The 22,264-nt window shown below is 34.1% G+C and overlaps 2 protein-coding genes across 2 annotated transcripts; both read right to left on the reverse strand.

The window, feature by feature from the left end:
- Window positions 1-18,150: 18,150 nt before the first annotated feature.
- On the reverse strand, window positions 18,151-18,903 carry PSV08DRAFT_301641 (uncharacterized protein). The gene is made up of 2 exons (XM_014217105.2): window positions 18,605-18,903; window positions 18,151-18,542 (listed from the first exon to the last, which is right to left on the reverse strand). Exons 1-2 carry the CDS (start codon window positions 18,873-18,875, stop codon window positions 18,235-18,237), a joined length of 579 nt encoding a protein of 192 aa, XP_014072580.1. The 5' UTR covers window positions 18,876-18,903; the 3' UTR covers window positions 18,151-18,234.
- A 2,342-nt stretch (window positions 18,904-21,245) lies between these two features.
- PSV08DRAFT_301651 (uncharacterized protein) lies at window positions 21,246-22,053 on the reverse strand. The gene is made up of 2 exons (XM_014217106.2): window positions 21,897-22,053; window positions 21,246-21,842 (listed from the first exon to the last, which is right to left on the reverse strand). The coding sequence occupies exons 1-2, from the start codon at window positions 21,980-21,982 to the stop codon at window positions 21,275-21,277; spliced, it is 654 nt and encodes a 217-aa protein (XP_014072581.1). The 5' UTR covers window positions 21,983-22,053; the 3' UTR covers window positions 21,246-21,274.
- Window positions 22,054-22,264: the final 211 nt, after the last annotated feature.

Here is a 22,264-nt window from a genome sequence, read left to right on the forward strand (position 1 = left end):
CCAGTCGATGGCAGGGTTGTGTTCTAACAACCAGTCGTAGCCAATTATCATCTCGGTCTCACCAAGATCCATAATACTAATCTTCGTTCGGCTTTCTTGACCAGCCAGGCGTAACGATACGGCCTCGGTCTCAAGTCGAATCCAGCCGTTCCCGTATGTCGTGGGACTATCGTCGGCTAATACCACTCGCATCGGCACCTTCTTGGTCCGATAGGGTATGTTGTTCTTCTCCACCACTCGGGGTGAGATAACGGTTCGTGCGGCCCCACTGTCTATGAGCGCCGTCACCTCGTGTCCATCTATAAGTACCGTAGCCTGCAGCCGCAAATCCTGCGCTCCCAGTTCGCGTACCTCCTTGAGGGTCGTTTTAGGACTGCCTTCACCAGCGTGACCCTGTCCCTGGCGGCATCCTAGTTTTTTGTCTGCTTACCTTTCCTCTGTTTAGGAAAGTAGCCTTCGCCTTCCTTGGCGGCATAGTGTACTGTACACTGATCGTCGTAACAGAAGCTCCAATGGGTATTCTGGTGCGGTATATTATCCTTCGCAACCTTCCTCGTTGGTCCCGGCTTCTGCATTCTGTGAATCGGGCATCCGTCTGCCTCACAGATGTTTGCTGACAGGGTGCTATGGAGATAATCGTTTACTCCTCGAGCATCCTCAAACTGTTGTCGGTGGAAGGCGCATCCCTTCCTGCAATGCGTCCATAAGAGTCGTTCGTGGCTCTTTTCTTTGTTGGACCTTTCCTGACCCTGCCTAGGTACCCTAGTCGTCGTGACTCTTGGTCTTGCAGCTCTGTGCATCCTGCAGTTCTTCGCATTGCATTCCTCGGCGGATATCGTGCTATGGTAGTAGTCGTCTACCTTTCGAGCATTCCGTCGTTGTTCCCTGTGGAACTGGCAATTGGTCGTACAATTGGTCCAGCATAGCTCTTCGTGAGCTTCCTTTTCTCCTGGCTGGTGCATCTGACAATGTTGTACTCGACACTCGTTATGCCATAAGTTGATGTGGCAGCAATCGTCCTCGTTGTTCCTGGTTTCCTCTCGCTTCCTCAAGTGGTAATCGCACTGTCTTGGGCAGTCAACCCAACGTAGGCGCTCGTGTTGCTCCATTCGTTCCTTGAACGTCCGAGGCGTCTCCTCGTCATCAGATTCCTTGAATCTGGGTTGTTCCTGGGCAGCCCTGCAGGCGATCTCCTCTGCTCGGGGTCCCGTGATTGTGATTCGTCCTTCGATATCGCAATCGTTGGCTTGGTGCCTGGTATTTCCACAAATCCAGCACTGTTGGTCTCTTAGGCGGCGTAATACTTCTGCCCCTTCAACCTGCCAATCCGTTGGTAGTGGTTCGTCCCACTTGAAGTCTTTGAGTCCGAGTGCCTCTTTCACCATTTCGAATTCCTCCTCCATGACTTCTTCGTATGTCTTGCTGAGGAAGGCCTCATAATCGGCCTGTCTTGCCTCGTCGTATAAGTCTAAATCGCTGAGGGTTTCGTCTGGCTCCTCGGTCGGGTAGGGTGTTGCTATCCGTAGCATCCCGATCTTAACTGCTCCTTGCTTGACTTCGTTCTTCGGGCAGTCCCTGCGGAAGTGTCCTACTTCGCCGCAGCGGAGGCATGCCTTACTGTCGTAACGCTTCTGGCGTTCTTCCTTGGAAAGACCGTCGTTAAACTTTCCTCGGGTGTTTTTCTTATCCTTGGACCTGTCTTGTACCTTGCCAGTCATATAGGTGTCTCCGTCGTGATCCTTGTTGCTCCGATACCTTCGGGTGTTGGCAAAGGGTAGCCCTGGTCGATATCCTCTCTGGGCTTCCTTCCGTTCCCATAATCGCGTGTCGATTCTTGTTGCCAACTCGATCAACGAGTACAAATCCTTTGGCTTGTCGTAGTGTACAAGTTCGTCCTTGATGTTTTCCTTCAGACCTGCTTCGTATACCGTCCGGAGTGCCGAATCGTCCCAATTGATTCGCGCTTGTAGTTGCTTGAACTCCGCCGTATAGGCCGAAACTGCTTTGGTCTGCCTCAGGCGAGATATCGCTTTCTCCGCCTGGCTTTCCGCGTCTACCTCCCCAAAGATGCGTCCCATTTCCTCCTTGAAGTTGGCCCAACTGCTGAATAAGGTACGCGTCTCGTCCTTAGTTCCCTTGTTGTTGATGTCCAATAGAAAATCCTCCACGTAGGGTTGCATCCAACTGGCTGCTTTTCCTTTTAGGTGAGAGTTGGCCATGAGTATCTTTTCTGCATCGTTAGGTACCTCGTGGTATCCGCAGTATAACTCAATGTTGGTGAGGAACGTTCGTAACCCTTCGCGGTTACCATCGTATTTGTCTGGGGTTGCCATCTTGGGTTTCTGGATAGGCTTTTCGTTTGGTGTGGCCATCAGCTGGCTCGTGAGCTGATTGATCATCGCTTGCATCTCGGCCATCTGCCGTGCATGGATCTCGGCCTGTCGCCTAAGACTATGAACCATTTGCCTAGGGTTATCCATTGTCTCCTCCTCATCGTCGCTGGGAGTCAACATCTCGTCGTCGATTGCTGGGTTAGGCATCGGTCCGGGACCTTGAACTGGTCCACCGGCACTAGCCTGTGACTGAGAGTGGTTGTGAGACATCGTAAGTCTTAATCGGGCGTCCTAATGTTAATCTTCCTAAGTCCACTGAATCCGTGGGTGGTCAAAGTGTTACACGGGGTATGGTGCTGATACTTCTCTAAGCTCGATCCGGGTTAGGGTGAGTGAGATGGTGTGAAGAGCGCCGTGAGGTATTTGTCTGGCGATACAGTGGAGTGGGCGTGCTTGGATAGAAAGTAACAATAGGTTGACAATTCCTAATCTATATCGAATAGACTAACAAGTATCAATCTTGTGAAGTTGAGTAACTAGTAAGAAAGTACAATTTGAGTTGACCACAACGAGAGTAAATAATGAAATCCATCCATCCTTATATCCTCGTTGCTTCCAGTCCTGCCATCAGAACATTGACCTGCCATCACTGATGGTCGTCTCCACTTCTGATGGCTGCCATCACATACGGGTCCTGCCATCACTGATGGCACCGTCTTGGCGTGATGGCACATCACGTGACCTAGCCCCGCGATGTCCATCCTTCCCGTCAGGATCCCAAGTGGTTTCCCAACTAACCATCGTCATACCCGGGGAGTGAATCCTTCTGCTTGTTGCTTGTAACAATATTAAGCTATAAGGGCTTAATGCCTATACTATATACTAGAGAGTGGAAGCGATCGTGTATAATTAATATAGTAATTATAGATAATTAAGTAGAAGGCGTAGTTCTAATTAGCTATTAAAGTAATTATATATAATTAATAAAGCAATCGTTAACGATCGCGCTCTAATTAGCTAGATATATCTAATTATATATAATTAGTTATATAACTATAGTATAGTTAAAGGATTATAGCGTAGCCTTATTCTTTAGATCCTCTAAACTAATTACTTATAAGTAGTTTACCTTAGCTTATAATACTACCTCCTCTCTTCCTAGATTTATTCTTAAATTACGTAGTTCTACCTAAAGCGTGTATTAATAACTAAGAGGTTGCCCTATATTATATAGTAAGTAGTAACTATATTTTTTTCTTCTTCTTTCTTCTACTAGCGTTGCTTACAATTAAGCTCTAAAATTTTTTATACAAACTATCTAGCTAAAGTTCTTTATAATTATTATTTTCTATAAGATATTATTTACTATATTATATCTAATTCTTATTTTTATTATACTAAGTATACTTATCTAGGGTAGAAGTGTATAAATATATCTTAGAAGTTATTAGACCGTACTTATAAAGAGTATTAAAAGAAAGTTAATAATAATAAAAAGTTATTAGCTAAAGTTATTTTATAGCTATTATAAAATAAGAAAATATTAAAGTAGACTAAAGAGCGTGCGCATAAGAAGGCGTTGTGTCTTACGTCTAAAATAGAAGAGTTAGGAGAAACTAAGGTAGTAGATAATAGCGATTATCTAGCGGCGTTAATTAGTACTACGTTTTCTCCTATAATATAAGTAATATTAGGGATATTAGATAAGTCTATTATAACCTTAGGCGTTATAAGCTTAAGTCTCGTTTAAGGTACGTAGTATAATTTTCCTTAGTATATATAGTATTTTATTTATTATTTTATTATAGATAATAATTTATCTAGATTAATAGTCTAGGTAAAGCGTTATTTAGTTTTTTACTCGTAGGTGCTTTGTTCAATTTCTACTATTGTCGCTATTAATATTTTTAGATTTTTTATTTGTAGTTAGATAGGTTAGATTCTAGTTCTTATATATTCTTACTATTAGGGTATCTTAACTATTTAACTAGGTATTTAGTTTTATTTCTTTTTATTTAGTATAAGATAATTCTTTTAACTTTAAATTCGTCTTCTTCTTTAGGTTCGTAATAGAATATTTTCTATAGTAGCGTTTTAAAGTCTACTAGTTCTAATAGTTATATATAGAATTATAGGTATATCTTCGCGTTAGCTAGTAAGTTAAGTGTATAAGTAACTAGTCCGTTTTACTTTAAAATTAAAAATAGTCTAACTTTAACGTAGTCTAGTCCCTTACTTAGACTTTAGGTGCGAAGGTTCTTTATAAGTAGATATACTCTATCTCCCTTTTTTAGCTAAGGTACTATTTTTCTTTTCTTATTCTAATAGGAAATGCTTTAGCGTTAAGCCTATTTAAGTAACTCTTATAGTTCTTTATAGATTCTCTTAAGTTATTTAGCTATTATAATAGCTACTTTTATCTTTAAACTTAGATATATTCTTATAAAGAGATTTAGATATTATCTATAGTTAGCGAAAAATAGTAGTTTACTTATTACTTCTAATATTTTATTATTATATACTATCTATGCTATAGGTAGTAGTTATACCTAATTATCTTACTAATAATTAGCGTAAATCCTAAGGTATATCTTTATTATTTAGTTTATTTATTCTATTTATCTATTAGTTTATAGGTAGTAAGCTATTAATAGCTTTCTCTTAGTTCTAATTACTATAAGTAACGTTGTCTAAAAGTTAGATATAAATAGTTTATCTCTATTACTAATAATTAACTTTAGTATTCTATAATATTAAATAATTCTATTATAGATAATATATACTAAGTCTACTACTATATAGTTATTTCTAAATAGTATATACTCTACTTACTTTATAAAGTAATCTACTATAATAAGTATTACGTTATAGGTAACCTTAGTTGTTAGATCCTTTAAAGCTAATAATCCTATAATAAAATCTATAGAGATATCTACTTATAGTTCCTATAGTAGTTCTAAAGCTTATATCTCTCTATATAGTATATATATACTATGCTTATTTCTTTAATATTCTATATATTTAGTGATATATACTATAACCTTATTTTTTATACCCTTAAATTAGTAATTACGTTAAATAAGTTTTATTATTCTAGTAATTCCTAAGTGTCTATATATAGAATTATTATAATATTCTTTAATAATAGTTTATTATACCTTTTTAAGTACGTCGTTTCTAATTTTTATAATAATATTAAGTTTTTATATAGGTTCTAATATTTTATCTTTATTAGTTCTAAGTATAGGTCTATTAACTATTATCTTAGTTTCTATAATATTATATTATTAGCTAAGAGTATTAGCTCTTTTATTTTCTTTTCTTAGTATATAGATAATCTTAAACTTATATTATCTTAGTAGTTTAGCCTATCTAGTCTATTTTTAGTTAAGTACCTTTGTTATTATAAAGTGTACTAGGTTCTTATAATCTATATAGATTATAAGTTCTAAGTAGCTTTTTTTATATACTTTCTAGTACTATAAATATACTATAATAGCTAGTAGTTCTTTATTATATACGTTATATCGTTCTTCTAGTTCTAAGAACTTCCTTAAATAGTATACTATTAGGTGCTATTTATTATTAATAAGTATACTAGTATAGCCTCTTAGAGCTAGGTCTAATATATCTATTTTAATCTTTATTAGTACGCCTAGGGTAAATATTCTAAAGTATAGTAGTATAATATATACTATCTTAAGCTTATTAAAGGCTTTATTTACTCTCTTACTTTATATAAATAGTATATTCTTACGTGTAAGTTATATTATTAGTATTATAATCTTTAAGAAGTCTTAAATAAATTACTAGTTAAAGTTTATAAATCTTAAGAATAATTAGATCTCTATAACTATAGTTAGTATTAGCTAGTTCTTAATAACTTAAATCTTCTCTTTACTTATTTATACTTTATTAACTCTTACTATATAGCCTAAGAAGTTAACCTTAATCTTATAGAATTTATACTTCTTTAGCTTAAGTCTAAGGCTATATTTACTTAAAGCCTTAAGTACTATCTTTATATATCTTATATAATCCTTCTTATCTTCTAAAAAGATAAGAATATTATCTAAGTAGATAATAATAAATATATTTAAGTATAGCCTAAGTATATTATTAATAAGTTTATAGAATATTACTAGGGCGTTTATAAGCCTAAATTGTATAACTAAATACTTATTATATCTATATTAAGTTCTAAATACTATTTTCTATTCTTTACCTTTCTTTATTCCAATAAGGTAGTATTTATTTTAGAGATTTAGCGCTATAAAGATCTTTATATAAGATAATTAATCTCTAAGCTTTATAATATTTAGTAGTAGGTATTAATTCTTTACTATAATATTATTAAGTTACTAATAATTAATATATAGTTAATCTATACTATCCTTCTTTAGTATAAATATAATTAGATATCTTACTAGTAACTTTAATAGTTATATATATCTCTTAGCTAGACTCTTATTAATATACTCTCTTAGTACCTTAAGCTCTCTTTTTAATAGTTAATATATAGGCTTAAAAGTTAGTGTCTTTCCTTTTTATAGGACTATTTTATAGTTCTAGAGTTTATACTTTAGTAATACTATTTTATCTACTACTTCTTAAAATAGATATTTATATTTTTTATACTATTTAGAGAACTCTAGAGTTATACTATTTTTTTTTTCTTACTTTATAATCTATTAGCCTAGTTTTAGTATTTATAGAGTATAGCTTCTTATTTTAAGAACTACTTTTTAAGTAAGCTCTCTTTTTAGCGTTATTATACTACTTAGTAATATTACTCTTATTTACTATTAAACTCTACTAATATATAGGCTAGCTTATAGTTACGTCTATTTTATAGCACTTAAATTAAAATACCTTTAACTTCTAGTTAATTTATAAGTTATATTTTCTAAGCTATAAGAGTCTTAAAATAATATTATAAGTAGCTAGTCTAATAATATCTAGGTTAATCTTCTCTATATACTTCTAGATACTAAGTATTACTTTTCTAACCTTATATATAATCTTATTTTTATTTAGTATTAGCTCGCTATTAGCTATATATAGTAGATATAGCTATTATTTCTATTATACCTTAAGTTTAGCTTAGGCTACTATATACGCTAAAATATAGTTTATTTATAATTCTAAATCTACTAGTGCCTATATCTATATTCTATTAAGCTTTATCTTAAGCTTTATTAATTTTAGAGGTTTTAGTATATTAATTTCCCTAAAGAGGCCTTATTACTCTATTATTAGCTTAAAAAAGACTCTTCTTATTAATATTTATAGTAGTCTTTTACTACTATATACTTCTTATATTTATTACTAAAGTATATATACTATTAGTCTTCCTTATATTCTATTAAGAGGCTGTCTAAGTACTATACTTTATATACTATCTATATTTATATAATATTCTAGGGGTCTTCTTATCTTAGAAAGTGTATTCTTTCTTACTTATTCTATAGGTGTTTTAGGTAGCTATTATTCTTATATTTATACTATAGCTATTTATACTTAGATATATCTTTAGTATATTATAGGCTCTATCTAGCTCCTCTCTTATTTAAGTAGTAAGTTAAGTAGTAACGTGGTTTACAAGCGAGCTAATCACCTAAGTGAGCTAATTACGCCCTACTAGCGTGTTAACGTTAACACGTTATTATAGTCTTTTATAATAGTTAATAAACTATTATAATATACTAAATTAATTATTTAAATCGCTACTATTACTTATACTATCTATTTTAACTACGTAGGTATAAGCGTTATATCTAGTCTACTTGTAACGCCTGTACCACCTCTCTCCTCGCACTCTCTTCGACGCACTCTTATCATTACTATAGCTGCTACTTATCTATTTAGCTAGTACTTCTTATACCTTGCTAATAGTAAGAGTCTCTTCTATTTATACGTATCGCCGCTTATAGCTCTTACGTCTTATTGCTATATCTAAAGCTACTTTAAGACTACTTACTTTCTTACGTAGTAACACTATCTTATATACTATCTATTGCGTACTCTTACTAAGCTACGTAATCTTTTTATCTAAAGAGCTTATAGAAGACCTAGGATAGTTTCTTACTCTCTATTAAATAAGAGTACTTTAAGCCTCGACTTCGCGCGCGTTGCGTAGTGTCTACGCCTCCTAGGTAGCTACCTATTATAGTAATTATTTTAGCGTCTGCACTACTATATTAAGCTTTAATAATATAGCTTATAGGTCGTGTAGGACTAAACTAGCGCCTCTAAAGCTAGCTTAGATATTCTCCTTTATAATAGACTGCTTAAAAGTAGCTTTAAAGGCTAGTAAGAAGGTCTCCTTACTAATATAGTTAGTGCGGTTATATACTAAGCCTAAAATAGCATCGCTGTACTTACGCTTTAATAGTAAGAAATAGGCGACGTTAAGAGGCTATAATAGGTAAAATAAGTGCGTAGGTATATAGAGAAGGATAATATTCTTCTCCTTATAAAGATCTTAAAAATTAACTAAGTAGTAGCTCTTATAGCCGTTAATAATAAGTAGTTAATACCTACCTATAGTATACCTCTTTATATAGGTATTAAAGTGCTCTAACTACATAAGAGTAAGCTAATTATTCGTCTACCTATTAGGACTAACTTTAAGAACCTAGTTAGTAGGTAAATCCTTAAACTAGATATTAATAAGTACCTTACCTATAAAGATAACAAAGGGTAGTATCTAGTGACTTAACGCGCCTACGCCTTAGATTATAGTAACTTACTTATAGTTACCTAGCTATATTTACTTCTTTTTACTATATCTTTCTAAGCCTATAATAACTAACTATAATAAAATCTTACCTATAGTAAAGCTAGTTTTATTAAAGTTATAGATATTATTATCTATAATATCTTACTTCTACTTTATTATCTTAACTAGATTAAACTAGCGCTAGATAGCTACTAGATCTTCGTAGGTAGCTTACTAGTAATTATAGAGACAGCTCTAGCGCGTATAGAGCTTAGAAGTACGCTTAACAAAGTTATTAACCTAGTTCTTACTAATAGGGTTACTAGCGCGCTCCTCTAATAGTTTATTAGCTATTACTTGAACGTTAGCCTTTATAAGAGTAAATCCTTACGTAGACTTTTTAAGAATACGCTTAATAATAGCCTCCTCTTCTAGCTTATTTAGGCGCTTTAAATTTACTTTACAATCGCGTTAAGGGCGTATTCTAGCACGTTAGGTAGATAGAGTACTTTAAGGCACGTTATAGATAGAGGTAGTACGTCTTTAGCTTTAAACACGTTGTAATTAGATATTAGAAAGAGTAAGTTAAAGATCTAATTTAGAATAAGTTAATTAATAATCGCGTTATTAAGACATAACGCGTTATAGTGTTAATGTTAACGCGTTAGTAGGGCGTAATTAGCTCACTTAGGTGATCAGCTCGCTTATAAACCACGTTAGTTATATATATACGCGGTCTATAATATACTTATATAGTTTCTATTCTTTACGTTATACTAGTACTATATAGGTTTATAGGAGTTATTCTATTCTTACGTCTTCTATACTTAGGTTACCTTTTAAGATATAAGTCTCTATTCTAACTTCTTAATATTAGCTATAATATATATATACGTTAGTAATTATTAGGTTATTATAACTTGATAGAAGTTAATATCTAATTATAGGTACTATAGCGTGTTATATTTATTAAGTAGTATCTTATTATTATTATAAGTCTTATTAGGTTATTTAAGTAGTATAGATAGTACGTTAATCTATCTATCTACTTCTACTAGGTTATCTCTTAGTTAAGTCTTAAGTAAGTCTAGTATTACGCTATTTTACCTCTTTATATAGGGCGTTAATAGTCTATTTTCTTCTTAGAATTATACTATCTTCTTATATTTAGATATAAAGGATTATTTTTTCTTATCTAGCGTTTTATATTCCTTATTACTAACTAGTTTAGCTTTAGATATATTTTTAGATATAGTTAGAGTTAGATTATCTAATCTACTAATAACTTCTATATTATCTAAGTAATATTTAATCTCTAATTAGGTAATAACATTCTATAATTTATTATTATCTAGCTCTAACTTATACTTTAGAATGTTAAGCTATTATTTAATCTTATTCTTACTTATATAGTTACGTGCTATATAGCCTTCCTTACTATATACGTAGTAGTTAATTTTCTTCTTATTATCCTTATTCTTTTTATAGTAAGGCTTACTAGGTCTCTTTCCTTAGTTAATATTATTAAAATATATAGGTTTATATCTATTAGTTATATATATACTAAGTGTTTTAAGCTAATAGCTTCTTTATTACCCCTAGTTAGGCTATAAATATTAGTAGTGTTATTATTAAGGCTAATTATTCTTATTATTATAGTTACGCGTTCTCTAGTTAAATAGTTATTTTTTTAATACAAGCTTATATAGCTTATTATTAAGTTAAATAGCTTCTACTATAAGTTTATTAAGGGTAGTAACGTTAGCTCTACTTCTTATAAGTTCTCTACGTACTATTAGCTTAAGGCCCTATTAGTATATACGTATAAGAGCGTTATTATCCTATTTAAGGTTTATTATATATTACTAGAATTAAGTTATATAATTAGTAGTAGACCTAGTCTAGCGTAGAGTCTAAATTTTTTATTCTATAATTAGGGATTCCTTAAAGGGTAAAAAGTTTTATTATATCTTAGTTTCAAAAGTATCCTAGTCTTTAACTAAGTTAGTATTCTTATTATTATTAATAGAGTTATCTATATATTATTTAATAATAGAGTTAGACTATTTCTCTATATTACTTTAGTAATAACTAGTAGCTAAGACGACTTTATCTTTTTTATTAATCTTATCGCTAGCTAAGTAGAAGTAATAGTTAACTTAGAGGAGCTAGGCTTTAAGTTTATTATAGTCGCTATAGTAAAGGTTAGACTTATAGGCGTTAGCTATAGTTTCTTTAGTCTAGAAAGCGGCTAGAGTGTCTATTATAGTATTACTTATTATAAGAGTGTTTAAAGTGTTAAGAGTATAGCTTAAGTAGAAGTAATATAAGACTTCTAGTATTAAGCTTCTTATTAGTTAGTTTTTATAGATAGAGTGGTAGGGTATAATATTAGACGTAACGTATAAGTGGAATAACTCTCTATATTATACTTATACTTAAAACTTAAGTTAAATATATTAAGCTATAAGGGCTTAATACCTATACTATATACTAGAGAGTAAAAGCGATTGTGTACAATTAATATAGTGATTGTAGATAATTAGGTAGAAGGCGTAGTTCTAATTAGCTATTAAAGTAATTATATATAATTAATAAAGTGATCGTTAATAATTACGCTCTAATTAGCTAGATATATCTAATTGTATATAATTAGTTACGTAACTACGGCACGGTTAAAAGATTACGGCGCAGCCTCATCCTTTAGATCCTCCAAACTAATTACTTATAAGTAGTTTACCTTAGCTTATAATATTAGATTAGAGTCTTATATAATTATAACCTAAACCTAACCTTAACCTAAACTCTTAGTAACCTAACTATAACCTAACCTAAACTTTTAGTAACCTAACTATAACCTAACTTAAACTCTTAGCAACCTAACTATAACTTAATCTAACTCTTAGTAAAATTATTAGGTAGAGGTTATAGTTAGGTTGCTAAGAGTTTAGGTTAGGTTATAGTTAGGTTATTAAGAGTAGTAGAGTTATTTATTATAGATACTTATTATAAAGTAGAGTCTATATATAGCTTAGAAGCGTCTTCGCTTAGCGCGTAACTATAATTAATAAATATAATAAACCCTACCTCTTAGTATATTAAAATAACTATAACCTAGCTCTAACCCTAAGCCTATATAACTTAACCCTAACCTACACCTATAGCCTATATAATCTAACTCTAACCTACACCTATAGCCTATGCGACCTAACCCTAACCTATACTTATAGCCTATATAACCTAACTCTAACCTACACCTATAGCCTATATAACTTAACTCTAACCTATATCTATAGCCTATATAACCTAACTCTAACCTATACCTATAGCCTATATAATCTAACTCTAACCTATACTTATAGCCTATGTGACTACAACCTAACCTCTACCTAATACTATAGTAGAGTATACCTATTTACTAGTCTAGCCTATATAACTTAACTCTAACCTACACCCGTAGCCTATGCGACCTAACTCTAACCTATACTTATAGCCTATGCAACTTAACTCTAACCTATACCTATAGCCTATATAACCTAACCTTAACTTATACTTTTAGCCTATACAACTTAACTCTAACCTATACTTATAGCCTATATAACTATAACTTAACCTCTATCTAACACTATAGTAGAGTATACTTATTTACTAGTCTAATAAGGATATAAGAATAGATAGATTTTATTATTTACTCTCGTTATAGTTAACTTAAATTATACTTTCTTACTAGTATCTTTACTTAATAAGATTATTACCTATTAGTCTATAGTAATATAGATTAAGTTATCTAACCTTTTATTATCTTTCTATTTAAGTACCTTACTCTACTATCTTACTAAATAAACTTTATAAAACACTAACGTAAGCCTTATTAGCTATAGTAGTAGACCTAACTAAAGTAATATAGACCTAAACTCTATATAACACTTTAACTACCTATAGATTTAGTAGACTTAGGAAGATTAATATTAAGACGCCTAATTAAAATTTAAAAATATCTTATAATTACTCTTAGTTATAGGCTAGTACTAGTAGACTAGTTTAGAGTCCTAGATAAGAGCCTAACCTAGTAATTAATAATAAGATACTAACCCTAAGTAATAATAAAGTAGATAATAACGCGTATAACTTATAAGAGTTGTAGAATCTTAGGCACTAGGCTATAATCTATATATAGTAGATAGCTAAAATATAAGTAATAATTAATTAGCTTATAAGTTAGCTAATAGCTATACTAAATAAAAAGCCTATTAAGAAACCTAAGATAGCAACCCTAAATAAATATAATAGTAACTAAGAAGAGTTATAGACGTTCTTTACTAATATTAAGTTATACTATAGTTATAATAATATACTAAATAATAAAGAAAAAATACTTATAGCTAATACTTATATATATAAAGAGAAAAGTAGTAAGCTAGATATAACCTTATATAAAGAACTTTTTAATAGATATTAATAATAAAGGAATAAAGAATAAGATATATATCTTATTTAGTAGTTAGGCTAACTTAAAGAAGGAATTAAGATATATCTTTAGGGAGGTAGATATAAAAAGCTAAGTAGAGAAGGGTATATCTTATCTAAAGTAGACTAAAGGAGTTTTAGCTTATATAGCAGAGTTTAAGTAGCTATAAATATAAATTAATTTATAAAGAAAGTATCGTAGGGAGGATATAATACTTTCTTTATTAAAATAAAGAATAGCTTATATAAGAATTTTATAAGAATAAGATTACGTAATATATTACTAATATAGTAATTACGTAATTGCTTACTAACGATTATAGAAAATCAATTAGTAATAGCTTAGTAATCAAGCTTAGTAAGTGCTTAGTAATCAGACTAATAATCGCTAATTAATAAAGATAATAATAGGTATAAGAAGATATAATTGTAGCTAGGTGACGATATAACTATAGAACTTAAGCTTCTTTTATAGAAAGCTTACAGACTAAAACTTTCAATTTCGTCCAATATAACAAAAACTTAATATAATTAGCAGTTATCTACCGTTAACTGCTCCTACTAATTAAATAACCAGTAGTTAACTACCGTTAACAGCTAACTTACCAGTAGTTAACTACTACCAATTAACTATTAAGTAGTTAACTACTACTACTAGCTTATTTGTCGGTAGTTATCAACTACTAATTAACTATCTAGCAGTTAATTAGCTATTAACTCCTCTTAACAACTTAGTTTGTTAGTAGTTAACTACTACTAATAAGATAACTATCAGTGATCTAGCGTTGATACTAAGAAATTAGTAGTTAACTTCTACTAATTAATTTCTTAGTAGTTATCTTTCATTAATAATAAAGTTATTAGTAGTTAACTACTATTAAATAAGGTTAATAGTAGTTAAGAAGAGTTATTAAGTAGCTTATTAGTAATTAATAATAAGCTTAAAATAGCTAGTAAAAAATAGCTTAAAAATAATAAATAATAAATAAGTTATAGAAGTAATTACTAAGTTATTTATATAACGCTATACCTATTATAGCTATTATAATAAATAAAATAATAGAAAAATTATTCTATAACTTACAATATAAGGCTTATTAGCTATAGTAGTAGACTTAACTAGAGTAGTATAGACCTAAACCCTATGTAACAATAAGAATAGATAAATTTTATTATTTACTTTTATTATAGTTTGTTGGAGATATAAGCTTACCAGCTGATCTCCAATAGAACAAGTACTTAATCTTCAACCAAAACTCGTCAATTAATCTATTACTAGAAGCTATTATGCTATTATCTAGTAATATCTATCTATTACGCCATAGATTACGCAAGCTACTACTAAGAAGACTCTTCTAGAATCTAAGACAAAGAATATATAAGTAGTAGAAGAGTTAGTAGATAGAAAGTAGAGAAGAGTAGAGCGAATCCTACAGTACTACCTTAGGAAGGCAATTTAACTATTCTCTCTCCCCTAGCAATATCTTTTTATCTCTTATTTATCTCTCTTTACTAGAACCTTTAATAAGCTGCCTCTAAGTCTATTACTAGATAAGTAGAAGGCAGAGACCTCTACCTCTGAGCTACTAGTAGAACAAGCAGCAACTTCCGCTACCTAAGTAGCAATATTCTAACATAGTTAACTTAAATTATACTTTCTTACTAGTTACTTAACTTTATAAGATTAATACTTATTAGTCTATTAAATATAGATTAGAAATTATAAACCTATTATTACTTTCTATCTAAGCACGCCTACTCTACTATATTACTAGATAACTACCTTATAGTACTCTTTACACTATCTTACTTACTCTAACCTAAATTAAGCTTAGAGAAGTATTAGCACCAAACCCTATATAATATTAAAATCTCTACCTCTACTATCTAGAGAGTATTAAGAGAAGTAGAATATAAGAAGACTAAGCTAATAAGGAAGCTTAAGTTAATATAGAAGATAAAAAGTGCTTATTTTAAGTAGGCTGGTAAATCGGGTCTCCACCTCGGGATCGTTTTTCTTTATTATCTCTCTCAATACTTACCTAATTAGGAAGGTTAGTAGCTCATTTTATAGCCCTTAATTAAAGCTACATTTTCATCTTATATAGTAATAGGCTAACTCTAATAAGTAAGAAGATATTTAGCAACCCGTCGTGCTAAGAGTTGGGTCTCCACATTTTACTCCGATCTTTAATATCTTCTTACCTATTAGAGTTAGTCTATTACTATATAAGGTGAAATTGTAGCTCTAATTAAGGGCTATAAAATGAGCTACTAACCTTCCTAATTAGGTAAGTATTGAGAGAGATAATAAAGAAAAACGATCCCGAGGTGGAGACCCGATTTACCAGCCTAATTTTAAGTAGGTAATTAACTATAAAGATTAGATATTAGAGGATTAAAAGAATATAATCTAGATAGATAAGACGTTAGTAGTAATTAACTACTAACGTAGAGGCTATAGAATTTAGAGAAAGGTAGATAAGTGTTATATAGAGTTTAGTACTAATACTTCTCTAAGCTTAATCTAAGTTAGGGCGAGTAAGATAGTATAAAGAGCGCTATAAGGTAGTTATCTAGTAATATAGTAGAGTAGGCGTACTTAGATAGAAAGTAATAATAAGTTAATAATTTCTAATCTATATTAAATAGACTAATAAGTATTAATCTTATAAAGTTAAGTAACTAGTAAGAAAGTATAATTTAAGTTAACTATAACGAGAGTAAATAATAAAATCTATCTATTCTTATATCCTTATTACTTCTAGTCTTACTATCCCGTCTATCTTATCTTAGTGGGATGGTTGTGATGGCGCTGCTATCCTATTATGCACTACTATCCTAGATGGCTAGCCTTAGTGGGATGGTATATTACGTGACCTTAAGCCCCGCGATAGTTATCCTGTTTATTAGGATCCTGAGTGGCTTCCTAACTATTCGTCGTTATACCTAGGGAAAGGATCCTTCCTACTGTTACTTGTAATATTTAACTCTTTAGAGACTAAGCGTACTAGTAAAGTTAGCGTAGGTTTTCTCTTATCTCTATCTATCGCGTTATACTTATTAAAATATCTACTCCTTTATCTTCTCTATCTACTTAGTAGGTCTACTAAAGCAAGGGGTATCTTAGACGTAATATAGGAGGATTTTAAGAGGGAGAACGTTAAGCTTAAAGCTAGTAGTAATAGCTCTACTATAGATACAATTAACTATATAAGGATAGACGCTAGTAAGCTCTAAGATCTATAACGTTAACTTACTAATAAGAGGTAACTTTAACGTTACAATCAAGGCACGGGTGTAAGAATTAGTATTAGGAGCCATAGTAGATAGATAACTACGACTAATTAACAGCTTAGCTTAAAGGTAAGAGTTATGCTAAGAAGAGTTACGCCGAAGCGCCGAAATTAGCGTCAGACAGAACTTTTAAAAGGCACATCCGTATTAACTGTGGTAAAAAACTATAGTAATGTCTTAAAGATAACGCTCTAGTGCAAAGTGGCCCACTCGCTTAGGTGGCCCGCTCGCTTATAAACCACGTTATCCCAAAACCAAAACGAATCGACCACACCATTCAAATGCGCCATAAAAATGCAATGCCTACTTCCATACCGTACATAATCCTCATATATCACTATGCTGAGTCGATTCTCTTATCCGATCCTCCTACAATCATAAACGTATGGTATCCTTAGATACGTATCCCAGTCACCCCACACCCAAACGAACATGCCATCTGATCCACCATGGTTCCCGCCTTGTGCCAACCCCCATTTATCACCACACCACTCTCTCAATTTCGTCCTCAAAACCCCTGCGCTCACCCCTTCTCCTCCCGCAAAGCCTCTCTGCAACATAAGCACTGCACCACAGTCCTCCACAAATGCCATTCCCTCTTTGTCCTCATACGCATCCATTAACCTCACCACGCGATCCCCTTTCCAAAACACATCTCACCTCATCCCCACAGCTAGCACGTCACATCCTCAAGTCTAGACAACTCATATGTCAAGACGCACTTGATAAGTCGTATTTTATGCAGCATAGCTCTCGACGTAAGAAGAAGAATATCAGCACTAGACATCAAATTGTTTTCAAAGAAGTATACAAAACATAGGTTCTGTTTAAGTAATGAGAGTATAGAAGAAGATAATAGCAAAAAGGGTAGATTGAGAGCAGGACAGCAAAGTGATAATAATAGTTCAGGAAAATGAATTTTCAAGTACAAAGCTCACAACAAACAGGCTTCAATCTGTTAACTCTATTCCTTCATGGTCTCGTTCTTTGATTTCTTCATTTGACTTCCCTATAAACACAACTGTAGAGAGTACTAATGAAGAACCAACGAGAGACATGATGTCCGGCGAAGTGTCCCAAATCAATGCATCTGCTGCAACAGATAAAACTACTTGCAAACACAGCATGTATACCGCGTTGCCATCTTTTTCAAAAGTCAATCCTTGCGTGAGGAAAAATTCCTAAACCTGTTAATCTGCTTCTGGCTCAATTAGAGAAACGTACCATGAGAGCACCAAAAGCTCCAATTAAAAGGTGCACCAGAATGGGTAGGAAGCTGAGGTTCCATGTGTATTTAACACTGGGGATAGTGATGAAACAGAAGCTACTGGTCAGTAATACACCTATTGCAAAGCAGTTGGTGATTGCCAAGGGGTGAGCTCTTCGGCCGATGGCTGAGATGGAGGAATATGCTATCTAGGAGATGGAATTAGTGGAAACTCTGCCGCGTTTTGTGCATGAATATAGATGTACCACTCCACCAAGAACGCCTGTGAACGCAAATATCAAGCCAATACGGGAGTCAGATTGGTCTGTCTCATTGACGTGAGAGAGCAAGTCCATAGCGAAACTTGGTTTGGTAATTAAGCCAACACCAAGGATACAGATCACCACTGAAGCGATGCGCGTAAAGTCTATCCTCTTACTAAGAAGGAGGCTAGATCCTAGAGGTGCAAGGAGATTTATGACAGTCGCATCGCCCAGCGACAAGTATCGCAAAGAGTCTTTCAATGTAAGTCTCACGGATGGCAAAAAGTACATGAGTCTGAGAGTTCATCATACTTACAATAAAATCCAAATGAGCCACATATTCCGCCCAGCACTCGAGTGGCTAGTAAACCTCCGATTGAACAACTGCCAAGTGGAAGCTCAAGGGGTGACCAAGCAAGGAGGGAAAGAGAGTTCAAGCCAAGAGTGATGAACATTCGGACCTGAAGAATCTGCAATGGTTCCACATCGCCAGTTGTCTCTAGAAATTTAGCAAGGCTATGGATGATGACCGCGAAGACTTGAGATGCGAGAACTAGCCAAGAGCCTGTACTGATTGTAATGAACATCTTAGAATATGTTGCGATGAGGTGTCCTGGAAGACAGTAGTTTGGTAGCATGTAAAACTTCAATAGAAACGGTCTATATATGTGCTGAACTATCGAAAGCCAATGAGGATGATGCGCGCAGAATTCTCTAGTGTTCGAGGATTTTCAGTTCAACATGTCAAAATAAAGCTGCCTAAACTGCACGATAGATGATGATAGTTCATGGCATATTAACACTGCACAAGTGAATGTTTGACCTGCTCAGAGTTATTTTCCACAACATAAAATTGCGCAAATACTCAGAAGATGTTTTGAGGTAGAGATATAACACATTAAAATTGACCTATGAACTATAGGCGCCATAATTGTCGCAGAATTACAGCAGACAGTCTGTGCAAAGATCAGGGTGTGCTTATGCAATTCGAGGTTCTAGAAGGGGACCCTTGAAGCAGCACTTGAAACCTTTATGACAAAGAGCTGAATCAGGAAGGTATTGCGCGCGAAAGATGTCCTGAGATATGTTCAGATCTGTTATTTATTGTGTCGATAATTTTATTTCAGATAGCAGTCTACGAATGGGCGCTGTCTGGAGCAATGAAAGCCTCGAATTGTTAAAGGCGTGCGAAGCTCACAGGCTGAAGATGAGCTGGCATATCGCACTACAAACGTAAATAATTTGATCGCATCCGAAGCCCGGATAAATCGGCAAGTCCCGAATTTGGGCCGAAAGGAGTTGCATGACATAGAATAAGACGCAGCAAGGTTGATCAAGACAGGGGCACGACAGAATGAGGAAGCTGAAGATTGGTATTGACTGCGCTACAGCTACTCCATTCTCTCCGCACCACACCCTATAACCAACCAACCTATTCGGAATCGAGTTTTGACATATTGGCTGCAAGCTTCCCTATGATTAGTCAGAAACCGAGTGTTCAATTGAAGATAGGATACTGCATACGTTGAAATTTTCCTATTGGTGGTGTATGAAGCGCTACTAGAGCAGCTTACTCGGGGGACTTGAAACACGACTTAGCTTTTCCTGAACATCCTAAGGTGGAGTGACCCGGTACTTACACCGAAGCAGCCGGCATCGCTGCCCTCAGAGCAGCTGTAGCAACCGGATCCACCAGGGCATCCGCAGCAAAGGCCATCGTAATTGCAGACGTTGTCGCAGTTCGCACGAGACTGCAAAGAAGGACTGGCAGCGACGAACGCCGTCAACGTGGCGAAGAGGAAAGCGACGGATAACCTCATATTGAAGGATAAGTAGGTTAGTTGGATTGTTTGGAAAGTGGAACTGTTGTTAAAGCTGAAGGTTGTGTATTGTGTGATATTCTTTTGGAGGGTTATTTGAGGCCTTCTTATAGATTTATCTTGATGTAGCCTCAGACTTACGCATTGTATTCGACCGCGCTAGGCATTTTGTTTGAAAGGGCATTTTCTACCTGAAAGACGTGCTCGAGCTTCAATCTGATTTGTCTCAGAGTATGGCACAGAGACCTCCGAAAGATAACGTTCAGCATTTCTAGAATAGTTATTCATACATAGTGAGCGATAACGCGTACCGATATAGGTGAGGAATTATTGCACCAATTGCACATGCTGGGGACAAGTCACTAACGCATAACCTGAGGAAAAGATACAGGGATGCATGTCGGTTCAAGCTTTTCTAGTTACCTAGTGACGGAGAGCAGAAAAGGCTAGGACGTAGAATGAGTGGAGCATGGAACTAGAATGTTGCAACATTCGTTGGTGACCATGACTTAACGTTATGAAATCGGATAGTTATCATTTGATCACAAAAACTATAAGTGTCCAAAACTTTCCATATTCCACTTTCTGTTAATACTTTTGAGTTACCAGGGAACTCAAGGTAGTGTGAACGAATCTGAGTCCCTAGATGGATTTGCTAAGTCACAATCGTGATAGCTACTGTGATAGAACGATGACAAGCGACACAAGCACCTTGGAGTTTTATGCTAGTGGTACGTCAGCGTCGATCTGCTGGGCAGTTTGAGAGCGTTTTAACGTGATTGGATGATCAGTGATAAAGGGGTAGCTAAGTTGCAGCGCTGACACGTCGCGCTTGGTTTCATGTCAATTCATCCATGGTGAATCGGCAGATACTAATTGCCAGGCTCTGACACACTCTACAACATATGAAAGGCTTGCTTGTAGCTTATGTACGTGTAGAAAAAAGCATGCCTATTGTGTTCCTCTTCAATTGTTGTAAGATTTTCCTTGTTCCATTGTACAGGGAACAAGGGCGCGACAGCTCCTGCAGGATCAAGGGGTTTGAAAAATAGCTAATAGGACTTCCTGACTGTACTCTTGAGAAAGAAACGAGTTGAATCATTATGTAGGATAGAAGCAGGGCTCATTTCTGTATGTCTTGTTGATAGGAAGCAATGCGCGACCAATTATAATAAAGTTGATTGTTCCCACTTCTTTTCACGCGTCCAGATGTTCAATCCTATCTTCGTGCCATTTAATGGAGGCAGTCCAGCATGTAACGTTTCTCTAACACCGTTGCTAGACGCATCAATATTCTTCCAAAAGAGAGCATTGCCAGGAATAGGCCGAACTGTAATGCCTCCAGTATTGTTACAATCAACGAACTCGCACCACCTAGAGTCTTCTTTTGACCAATCTACAGACAGATTAGGAAACTGAGTACCACATTCGTCGCAATCTGCATCTAAGATAGCAAATATTGTGGTTATTCTTTGGGATTCGTTCTCGGGCACGGGGACATCTTGGTAATGATCCCAGTGGGCCATATAGTACTGGCCTGGATTATATTTGGTCAATTGTAGAGTTTCGATATTTACTTCGGGAGTATAGCCCTGGAGAGTTGAAGCCCGGGTTACAATACGTTGTACAATAGGATCGTCAGTGGGGAGCCGAGCCGTGTCGCTTGTGCGCCGTTGGGATATAATTTTGGTTCCATTTGGCAGGTTGATTTTGGAGCTATTATACCGATGCTCTCTAAGCTCTGATTAGCAAAGTCTATATACCAGAAAACGGGCAGAGCAAATGTACCCAAGTCTGAGCAGATGCGTGCGTTCAGAGTCTGTAATAAATCCTTCAAGATGTATCAATAGCGGATCGAAAGAGAGGACTCGCATGGAGTATTTGTGTACTGGACGACCATTGTAGATTGAAGAGGAGAGGCTTGGCCATATATAAGAGATTGAAAGACCCACGAGTATGGCGAAAAGTGAAATGCCATACGGTTGAGTAAGCTTCTGGAAAGTAACCATTCTTGTGCCGCTTGTGAGAAATGTTGGAGTATGTTCCCAGTACAGATGTTGATACGAGGTTAATTGCGCAGGCTTTGCCCCATTATATGTATTCTTTGGATGAAATAAGATCTACCTTAAGATCCCACAGAAAGCATGCACGTGAAT

Source organism: Bipolaris maydis, assembly GCF_028858645.1.
Source record: "Bipolaris maydis strain C4 unplaced genomic scaffold PSV08scaffold_7, whole genome shotgun sequence".
NCBI lineage: Eukaryota > Fungi > Ascomycota > Dothideomycetes > Pleosporales > Pleosporaceae > Bipolaris > Bipolaris maydis.

Bases quoted from the DNA above. Each gene is read 5' to 3' on its own strand.
- PSV08DRAFT_301641 (XM_014217105.2), bottom strand. From the start codon at position 18,875: ATGTTCATTACAATCAGTACAGGCTCTTGGCTAGTTCTCGCATCTCAA. The intron at 18,543-18,604 runs GTAAGTATGATG...TTACATTGAAAG, and splicing joins TGGCTCATTTGGATTTTATT to ACTCTTTGCGATACTTGTCG.
- PSV08DRAFT_301651 (XM_014217106.2), bottom strand. From the start codon at position 21,982: ATGCGAGTCCTCTCTTTCGATCCGCTATTGATACATCTTGAAGGATTT. The intron at 21,843-21,896 runs GTACATTTGCTC...ATCAGAGCTTAG, and splicing joins ACGCATCTGCTCAGACTTGG to AGAGCATCGGTATAATAGCT.